Below are 10728 nucleotides of genomic sequence, written 5' to 3'. Positions count from 1 at the left end.
AGAGAGAGAGAGAGAGAGAGAGAGAGAGAGAGAGAGAGAGAGAGAGAGAGAGAGAGAGAGAGAGAGAGCAGGGTAGATGTGTAAGCTTTGTTAACAATCAGAACAGAGACAGGCTGTTCATGGAACACAGCACCTGAAAAGAGAAAGGAATTCAGGTTGAAGAAGGCCTTAACTCATGAACACCCCTTAGCCATGGTCAGACAACTTCCTCACTTGGAGAGTAATTGGATGTTTCTATCTGTCTCATGTTTATATCTTTTCTCTCCAGTCTAATGCTCTTCTCCTTCCACCCCCAAACCTTTCTGAAGCTAATATCTCTCTCCCTTTCTGAAGCTAATATCTCTCTCCCTTTCTGAAGCTAATATCTCTCTCCCTTTCTGAAGCTAATATCTCTCTCCCTTTCTGAAGCTAATATCTCTCTCCCTTTCTGAAGCTAATATCTCTCTCCCTTTCTGAAGCTAATATCTCTCTCCCTTTCTGAAGCTAATATCTCTCTCCCTTTCTCTTTTTGTGTGTGAGTGTGCGAGTGTCTGCAAGGGGTTCATGTTGTAGAACTAATTTTGGAGGTACTGCTGTCTTCACCCCACTCCTCCCCTCTCTACCAGCTATGGAGATCATGTGCAGCATTTCAAGGTGTTGCAGGACACAGCAGGACAGTACTTCATCTGGACGAGCTCTTCTGCTCCCTGAACCAGCTGGTGGACTTCTACCACAACAACAGCATCGCTAAAGAGAGGGCTGTTTTCCTCAGGGACCAGAACACTTTGCCAGAGTAAGAACTTCCTACCATTCTATCCTTTTCTATTCTGTCATGCTTTATTTTATTCTATTCTAAGATAGACACCCTGTTCCTTAGGGTGGGGGACAGAATCTATTCACGTTTGAATCAAGATTCAGTCTTCTAGCGAATTCACATCGATTCACAAATGTCTAAAATCATGTTTTTAAAATATATAAACATATTTTTTATACATTTAAAAAAAAAGATTACAAATCGTGAATCAATTTTTTATCGAATCATGACCCCAAGAATCGATTCTAATCGAATCGTGAGGAACCAAAATATTCCACCCCTACTGTTCCTCCAGCAGAACATACTCCCCCCCTCTCCACAGGCTCCACCCCTGGACAGCGTCTGGTTCAGCTCCCCATGTTAGGATCACTACACCCCACCCCATAACCCCCTGTAGTAGAACTTGGGACAGGCTACATACAAACAGTACCCTGTGCCCATGATGCACATGATGCAAGTATGGTACGTGTTGCAGGATATTTGACATAGTTTTAGATGTCACATCCACTGAAATCCCACAGTCCCGCTGTCAGGAGGAGCATCAATCATGTCTCATCTTATCTCATGACAAGATGCCCAATGTTCCCACAGATCTGCATTCCTGAACCACAGCTGGCCAAGCCCTGGGCCACGCCCCCTAACATCACATCATAAACGTTATGGCTGCATATCACATCACATCATGCAGCAGCACATTGAGGAGTTATTGTGACGCTCAGAACAATATGGTCCTCAGAACAGGGAACAGAGAGTTAAGCTCTCGTTCCTCCTCTCTATACTGTCACTTTTGTTTAATCACTTCCAGAAGATTAGGAGGGATAGAGATTTAACTAACCCAACTCCTTCTTTACTACATGTACACACATATATATACACACATATATATACACACATATATATACGGGACCAGCTGACGTGTATGTGAGTACATATTTACTGTAACTGACATGGAAATAATGAAAGGCAATGCCCACCTCACAGGGGCACAGGCCCCCCTCACAGGGGCACAGGCCCCCTCAATGGGGCACAGGCCCCCCCTCACAGGGCACAGGCCCCCCTCACAGGGGCACAGGCCCCCCTCAATGGGGCACAGGCCCCCCTCACAGGGCACAAGCCCCCCTCAATGGGGCACAGGCCCCCCTCACAGGGGCACAAGCCCCCCTCAATGGGGCACAGGCCCCCCTCACAGGGGCACAAGCCCCCCTCAATGGGGCACAGGCCCCCCTCACAGGGGCACAAGCCCCCCTCAATGGGGCACAGGCCCCCTCAAAGGGGCACAGGCCCACCTCACAGGGGCACAGGCCCCCCTCAATGGGGCACAGGCCCCCCTCACAGGGGCACAGGCCCCCCTCACAGGGGCACAGGCCCCCCTCAATGGGGCACAGGCCCCCCTCACAGGGGCACAGGCCCCCCTCAATGGGGCACAGGCCCCCCTCACATGGGGCACAGGCCCCCCTCAAAGGGGCACAGGCCCCCCTCACAGGGGCACAGGCCCCCCTCACCTGAGGCACAGGCCCCCCTCACAGGGGCACAGGCCCCCCTCAATGGGCACAGGCCCCCCTCACAGGGGCACAGGCCCCCCTCACAGGGCACAGGCCCCCTCAATGGGGCACAGGCCCCCCTCACAGGGGCACAGGCCCCCCTCAAAGGGGCACAGGCCCCCCTCACAGGGGCACAGGCCCCCCTCAATGGGGCACAGGCCCCCTCACAGGGGCACAGGCCCCCCTCACAGGGGCACAGGCCCCCCTCAATGGGGCACAGGCCCCCTCACAGGGGCACAGGCCCCCCTCACAGGGGCACAGGCCCCCCTCACAGGGGCACAGGCCCCCCTCAATGGGGCACAGGCCCCCCTCACAGGGGCACAGGCCCCCTCACTGGGGCACAGGCCCCCTCACAGGGGCACAGGCCCCCCTCACAGGGGCACAGGCCCCCCTCACAGGGGCACAGGCCCCCCTCAATGGGGCACAGGCCCCCCTCACTGGGGCACAGGCCCCCCTCAATGGGGCACAGGCCCCTATTCATATCCCTTTTTTTTCTTTCAAGCTTGCTGTGCACTATGCACTACTCGGCTATAGAAACTCCCCTTGCTTAACCCACTATACACAGTTCAGAGACGCAAATTTGATATCAGCTTTGGCAGGGACATCAATAGTTAATGCGAGTGCGCATTAACTATTGCATTCATTTGAGGGCAAATACAGTCTTTTTGAGCTTCATGTAATATTGTTTTTATTTTTAGTCCAAATATGATGATCAGTAGGCCTATCATTTAGAAACTTTCTTTAGTTTTGTAATGTTTTCTTAGCCTACCTCGATTCTGACTTGTGTGCCGAGTCCGACACCTGGACTTCTGTGTGCGTGCTGCAGGGCTATTTGGCAAGCTCAGAAGAATGCGCTAACGTGGAATTCTGCGTGCATCGGTTTGTGTTTTCGGTTAAACTGCTTTGATTTTACAAGCGTTTACTTCTTCCGGGATTATCAATCTAAATTAATGCACTGACTAATAAAGTAAATTGTTAAAACTCAAACTTTAGATTTTACTGAGGCACAGCAGATTTATACTGGGCACGTGCCCCGGTAAAAAGGGTCTAACGACGCCGCTGGGAAGTAGCCATGATCCTTATCTGACTGTTGACTGTAAAAATAGCAGCTGTTTGTGTGTGCGTGTGTTTTGTGTGCATGTTTGTGATCTTGTTAGAATACCAACCAGCAGCATACAGTGTGCACCTACAGATGTGTGTGTCCCGGCTGTCAGCCAATAAGAGACAGCAGTAGCATCTCTCCTGGAGGACAGGGAGAGAGACAGGAAGTTAGCATCTCTCCTGGAGGACAGGGAGAGAGACAGGAAGTTAGCATCTCTCCTGGAGGACAGGGAGAGAGACAGGAAGTTAGCATCTCAAGCCCTCTCCAAACAACAGTTTCTCTTCTCTTTACACTGCAGGAGGGCTAGGCCACTGTAACAACAGACAGATGTCGCTTTTTATTTGAAACTGGCTGAATTTATCTCTAAATTCGCATTGCATTGTCTATTCACTATGAGATCCCTTGTTTCATGCTGTGCTATGACTTTCTTGTTTCTCAGGAAATACACGATCCTGAAGCTCAGAAAATCATTCATCGGTATATCAAGCCTGGAAGTAGATTTCCTTTCATCCTAATCTTAGACTCCATCCTCCATCCTGAGGCTACAGGAACAGACAGGATGGCATGAGATCATGTATACAGTGTATATATACCATGTATACAGGATCTATAGAGGACTGTGGGTGTGGCCTGTCAAGCTGCATTCACAGTACTCAGCCTGTTTAGACTTGTTAACCACTTTATTGAGACTTAGGCTGCATTATGCAAATCAGAAGTGTGTTTATATTCTGGTTAATGATAGTCTGACTTGGGTTGGCCTGCACCCACATGGGCTGAACTAAAAACTATGTGTCAGCAGAACTGACCTGCAGAGGTGGAGAGGTGGAGAGGTGGAGAGGTGGAGAGGTGGAGAGGTGCAGAGGTCTGACCTGGGGGTTTATGTTTATGTAGGAACTGTTACTTCCTCAGGGTTTACTGTCATTACCTGTGAACACCATATGTCCTCCCTCTCTCCCCTCCTCCCTCCCCTCCTCTCTCCCTCCTCCCTCCCCTCCTCCCTCCCCTCCTCCCTCCCCTCCTCTCTCCCCCGTCCTCTCTCCCCTCCTCCCTCCCCTCCTCCCTCCCCTCCTCTCTCCCCTCCTCCCTCCCCTCCTCCCTCCCCTCCTCTCTCCCCTCTCCCTCCCCTCCTCCCTCCCCTCCTCTCTCCCCGTCCTCTCTCCCCTCCTCCCTCCCCTCCTCTCTCCCCCTCCCTCCCTCCCCTCCTCTCTCCCCTCCTCCCTCCCCCCCCTCCTCTCCCCTCCTCCCTCCCCTCCTCTCTCCCCTCCTCCCTCCCCTCCTCTCTCCCCTCCTCCCTCCCCCCCTCTCTCCCCTCCTCTCTCCCCTCCTCCCTCCCCTCCTCTCTCCCCTCCTCTCTCCCCTCCTCCCTCCCCTCCTCTGTCCCCTCCTCTCTCCCCTCCTCCCTCTCCTCCTCTCTCCCCTCCTCCCTCCCCTCCCTCCCTCCCTCCCTCCTCTCTCCCCTCCTCCCTCCCCTCCTCTCTCCCCTCCTCCCTCCCCTCCTCTCTCCCCTCCTCTCTCCCCTCCTCTCTCCCCTCCTCCCTCCCCTCCTCTCTCCCCTCCTCTCTCCCCTCCTCTCTCCCCTCCTGTCCTCCTCACCCCTTCTCCTCCGTCCTGCAGCGCCCCCACCATGCTCACGCCCTTTTCGACTTCCCCGCCCACCACCCATCCCAGCTTCGTTTCATACGAGGTGATGTCATCGATGTCCTCGACAGCTCGGATTCGCTGCGCTGGAAAGGCCGTTGCCACGGACGAGTTGGCTACTTTCCCCCGGAGTACGTCCAGCCCATCTACCACTGACCTGTTCAACAACCAAGCCCCAACACAGACCCCATGATGCCAGTAGAGCTAGACTCTGACTTCTGACCCTACCTCTGAGCCATGCTGGCAGGTCTGTTGCTCCACTGACTTAGTGACTGAACCTCCACAGCCCTGCAGAGCCCTGGCACCTCCACACTGGCACCTCCACACTGGGACCTCCACACTGGCACCTCCACACTGGCACCTCCACACTGGCACCTCCACACTGGCACCTCCACACTGGCACCTCCACACTGACACCTCCACACTGGCACCTCCACACTGGCACCTCCACACTGGCACCTCCACACTGACACCTCCACACTGGCACCTCCACACTGGCACCTCCACACTGCACCTCCACACTGACACCTCCACACTGGCACCTCACTTGTTTCTGACCACTGTTGAGCTAATGCACTTCCAACCAGACCAGGACACTGGACCTCTACAAACACACAACAGGACAGTTTCTCTCATGTCCTCTCTCTGACTCTCTGTATGTATATACTGATCTATTGAATGCGATTGGGTGTCAGGGGAGAGGAGGGCGGGGCTTTGCTGCAGCAGCGTGGGGGAGACCTCAGAGGAGGGTACAGTAACCCTGGGAAGAGAGTGGAGACACAGGGATTCACTGTGTTGATAAGGGGCAGAGAGGGATTGAGTGTTCTTCTGACACTGCAGATTTCTGTAGAGGCTGGTGGGTGTGGAGGGGTCTAAAGGGCTGTTTGGGTGTGTATGCTTATGAGTGGCCTTCTCTCTGTGTGACAACAGCCCAGTGATCTGGGAAAACAGCCCAGTGATCTGGGGAAACAGCCCAGTGATCTGGGGAAACAGCCCAGTGATCTGGGGAAACAGCCCAGTGATCTGGGGAAACAGCCCAGTGATCTGGGGAAACAGGCTGATATCAGCTCTGTCCTTCTTAAAGTCAGCTGACTGTTAGGCCCCTTACTCTCTTCTTTAAAACATCTTTGGACTTTACTCATATGTATTCTTGCAAATTCTAGGTCTCTGCTGTAAAATCATGTTAAACATTATAAAGTCACAAATGTTGTGTTGATCATAGTCAAATCTAATTCAAACTACCTTTTATCTGTATAGCACTTTCTACAAATAATGTAACTAAGTAACTATGACGCATAACAGTAAGACTGGCCGATTCAAATCTTAAATCTTTTATTCCTTCAACTGTAATAACTATGAGGATTCAATAAAGTTAGAAACCATTCCACTCTTTTTATTTATGTTGTATGCCTGCTGTATGTGTGTGTGTGTGTGTGTGTGTGTGTGTGTGTGTGTGTGTGTGTGTGTGTGTGTGTGTGTGTGTGTGTGTGTGTGTGTGTGTGTGTGTGCTATGTGTGGAATGCAGGCGCTGTAGACCTCTCATCAGGATGTTATGTTTAAAGAGCAGGAAATGAGGTCGCACCCCACAATCCCCCTGGGTGAGATGACTTGTGAGTCTTCTGTTAGTGACAGCCATGTCACGCTCACAGCTGCTGTGGATGGACTAGAAACTGAAGATAAAGGAGATGGTGCTATAAAACAAGTGAACAGAAATAGCATTGTTTGTTCTTTTATACGTCAAATACCTCACTTTAATGTTAGTCTGGCAAGTTTACTGTGTTTGTGTCTCATCCACGATTACAATTTCATGAGTTAGCCAAAAACTGCATAGGCAGTGCACACAGATTAGTACTACAGATCTCTGCTTACCACACACACACACACACACACACACACACACACCCACACACACACACAGAGAGAGAAAGAGTGAAAGAAAGAAAAAGAGAGAGAGAGAGAGAGAGAGAGAGAGAGAGAGAGAGAGAGAGAGAGAGAGAAAAAAGAGAGAAAAAAGAGAGAGAGAGAGAGAGAGAGAGAGAGAGAGAGAGAGAGAGAGAGAGAGAGAGAGAGAGAGAGAGAGAGAGAGAAAAGAGAGAAAAAAGAGAGAGAGATCAGTTTGACCTCTTCAGGATGGACTCATTTCTTGTGTTTTCGGCTGTAGATGCAGATCTTGCTCTGTGAAACTTGATGGAACAGCTCATCGCCTAGATGTTTAGGCCATCTGAAAAGACGACGCCCAAACCTTTTATCAAAGCGATGACGCGTTCCGCTAAAGTTTAAAGTCATTAGAGGCAGGGCTGTGTAGCGGGTCACGTGACAGGTATATCGTTTCACACCTGTTCCCTGTTCTGTGCACTGTGGTGGCTGACGGCTCGCGGGAGAACGTGATGGACTGGCGGGTATGCAGTCCACCGGTAATGGAAGGCATAGATTTGTAATGTTACATGGCTGAATCAAACTTGTAGGCAAAAAGTTATACACTATCCGTCACTCTACTCAAGTACCTTTACAGTTACCTGTATATAGCCTAGGATTTTCTATTCTTCAGAGAGTAGGCTACGGGGACGAACTCCTTTTGAGATACATTTTGAACAAAGAACTGACTTTTTTTTTCAAACCATGGCGTTATCTCAGATCCACTGTTTGGACAACAACAATGTAAACCCCCGGACACACGAATCCAAACCGGAATTTTTATACTGTGAGGACCAGAGGCTCGCTCTGGAGTCGCTGCTCCAAGACGGCAGCGAGGCGTTTGTGAAGTTCCTCTGCGCGCAAAAAGTGCGGAACTTTCTATCAGACCCCGAACTAGACTGGCTTAGGGCGACCGTGGAGGTGTATGACCCGGGCTCAGAGCACTTTCAGGTGGACCCAGAGAGCGATGATCCCACACTATCTCTCCAGTACTGGCCGGAGCGGTCTGACTGCTCCTTGGCCGAGCTGGAGCTGGGCTGGCCGGACAGCTCTGCTTACCGGGGGGTGACGCGCGTCAACGTGTTCACGCAGCCGCCACTGCACGAGCCCACTCACGTTAAAGAAATGATTAGAAGAACGATAGCTCAGGCACAAAAGGTAGGCGGGTTAAATCATCACACAATCGGAAAAAAACTAGGCTACATATAGACCTGTTCTGCATCAGTTGCTCCTTCATATAAATATGTTGCCCATATTAAAAGTATTGAGCACAGTAGTGGAATGTTGCATTAATGTATGGGGTTAACTGGGAGAAAAAACTGGGGGGAAAACACTGCTTTAGACGGGCACAGTATTTTCAGACAGACGTGTCTCTGTGTTATAGGTCAGAGTACAAGTGCCTGGCAGGTCTGTTCAGACAAAGTTCACTCCTGTTTACAGAACACAGGTTTCCACAACTGTCACTGTATACCTCTTAGATAGGAATGAGCCTCTGTATAGATATCACCCTGTAATAAATGCAGCTTGAAAACAAAGCCCAGGAAAGCAGAGCAGATTGTAATGTGCTGGCAGACCACGTTTTCACTTGGCAGTTAGGAGTTCTTCACAGCAGTGTGTGTGTGACGGTGTGTGTGTGTGTGCAGGTGATTGCCGTGGTGATGGACGTGTTCACTGATGTGGACATCTTCAGAGACCTGCTGGATGTGAGCTTCAAGGGGAAGGTCTCCGTCTACATCCTGTTAGAGCGGACTGCCATTCCTCACTTCCTGTCCATGTGTGAGAGAGCAGGCATGCACTCCGGACACTTGAAGGTTAAGATCACTCTCTCACACACACACACACACACATTTCATATGATAGGAAAAAGATATGTACAGGAAGAAAAACTTGGTAGGACAGGGTTAACTGGTCTAGGTAGTAACAGGGTTAACTGGTCTGGGTAGGACAGGGTTAAGAGTGGTTAGGGAGTCGGGCTATTAATCAGAAGGTTGTTGGTTCGATTCCCGGCTGTGCAAAATGACATTGTGTCCTTGGGCAAGGCACTTCACCCTACTTGCCTCGGGGAGAATGTCCCTGTACTTACTGTAAGTCGCTCTGGATAAGAGCGTCTGCTAAATGACTAAATGTAAATGTAACTGGTCTAGGTAGGACAGGGTTAACTGGTCTAGGTAGGACAGGGTTAACTGGTCTGGGTAGGGCAGGGTTAACTGGGCTGGGTAGGACAGGGTTAACTGGTCTGGGTAGGGCAGGGTTAACTGGGCTGGGTAGGACAGGGTTAACTGGTCTGGGTAGGACAGGGTTAACTGGGCTGGGTAGGACAGGGTTAACTAGGCTGGTGTGGGCAGGCTGTAATGGTCTCATTAGTTAATGTGAACATGCAGAACAACCAGAGGGCTCAGTATAATGGCAGACTGATTGAGCCATGCTGATAACAGACCTATGGCTCCAGGGTATGGGTACACACACACACACACTTACACTGTAGACATACACAGACATCAAACACACATACACACAAAAATCAAAACACACCAAAAGACACGCACACAGAGACATGAATAAACACAGGCATCCCTTTTCCAAACTATCCAGAGGCTCTCAGATCCATGGAGCAGCCTGGCTCTGCCCTCCTACGTACTTCCGCTCAATTTTCATTTTGCTTCTGTACTGCGTCTGGGCTTTAGGTATATTAGTCAGATGTCTCCGGTAAACTTTTTACCGGTCCAATCAGCGAACAGAGGGAGTGGCTGAGAACGATGACGTTGATGTCGTGCGCTAGTTTGAGTTGTAGTTTAGTAATGGCGGCAGAGAAAGATGCAAGCGAAGCCATTCGGTCTGTTGTGGCAACACTGCCGAATATCCAGAATTTAAAGCCGGAGCAAGAACAATCTTTGATCCCCACGTGGTTCGTTTGATTTTCCAGCTGGCTCCGTTAGTGGTGAAAGAGTTGTGTGACGGGTATGTAACAGCTGTAGCCACGCTCCGTCACGACAAGGCTCGTTCGCCACTCACTGAGCTCGAACGCTCGACCTCCGACTTGCCAAGCGTGACCACTGCCAGCTACGTCAAAGAAAAGCTAGCTCTTCGTTGACGCGGGTGGCCTGTTACATACCTGAGGAGCGAGTTTCACGGTTCTAACTCCGTTACAGTTGGCTAAGACGAACGCTAGCGATTGGTTATGGCAGATCCAGAGTGGCTCTGGGCAGATCCAATAGTTTTAAACTTCAACAGAGTACCCGCCTTCAAGGAAGTTAACGCTTGTCAATGAAGCGAGCCCGGACTCACTGTACAAATGAAATGTACGAATCTGGTTAGGACCAGGCTATCCATGGAGGGGCACACACACACTCTCTCACACACTCTCACACACACACACTCTCTCACACACACTCTCCCCCAGGGTGCAGAGTGGGAGAGGATAGCACAGCAGATGTAGACCACACTGATCCCAGTCTGCAGGGGACCCTGTAACACACGCACCAGAGAGGCCTGGGAGCAGAGGTCCAGACATGTCCTCTGTAACCTGTACCACAGAGCTGGTTTCCTAGATACTATTTACTCTTTTCAAATTGAGTCATGTGCTCTGTGAGATAATGTCTGACACTGTCCTATCCAGGAAGAGGAGAGAGAGGGAGACAGAAGGGGAGGGCGAGAGATAGGGAAAGTGCTGGACATTTTCATTTTGTTTATTCTGTTGGCCCTTTTACAACAGACTGTTCACAGTGTGTGTGTGTGTGTGT

General features: G+C 50.8%; 1 protein-coding gene and 1 pseudogene across 6 annotated transcripts in view; both read left to right on the top strand.

Annotated features, from left to right (window-relative positions):
• LOC134034006 (GRB2-related adapter protein-like) overlaps window positions 1-6315 on the top strand; it is a 10690-nt pseudogene extending 4375 nt beyond the window's left edge.
• A 1055-nt stretch (window positions 6316-7370) lies between these two features.
• Window positions 7371-10728, top strand: part of fam83ga (family with sequence similarity 83 member Ga) — a 7897-nt gene continuing 4539 nt past the window's right edge. For all 6 annotated transcript variants that reach the window (XM_062485055.1, XM_062485045.1, XM_062485036.1 and 3 more), the window contains exons 1-2: window positions 7371-8146; window positions 8632-8799. In XM_062485055.1, coding sequence (XP_062341039.1) covers window positions 7694-8146; window positions 8632-8799 — 621 coding nt within the window. In that variant the 5' untranslated portion in view covers window positions 7371-7693. The remainder of the gene's footprint in view (window positions 8147-8631; window positions 8800-10728) is intronic.

Source organism: Osmerus eperlanus, chromosome 2, assembly GCF_963692335.1.
Source record: "Osmerus eperlanus chromosome 2, fOsmEpe2.1, whole genome shotgun sequence".
Classification (NCBI taxonomy): domain Eukaryota; kingdom Metazoa; phylum Chordata; class Actinopteri; order Osmeriformes; family Osmeridae; genus Osmerus; species Osmerus eperlanus.
This window is presented reverse-complemented; position numbering and strand designations above follow the sequence as displayed.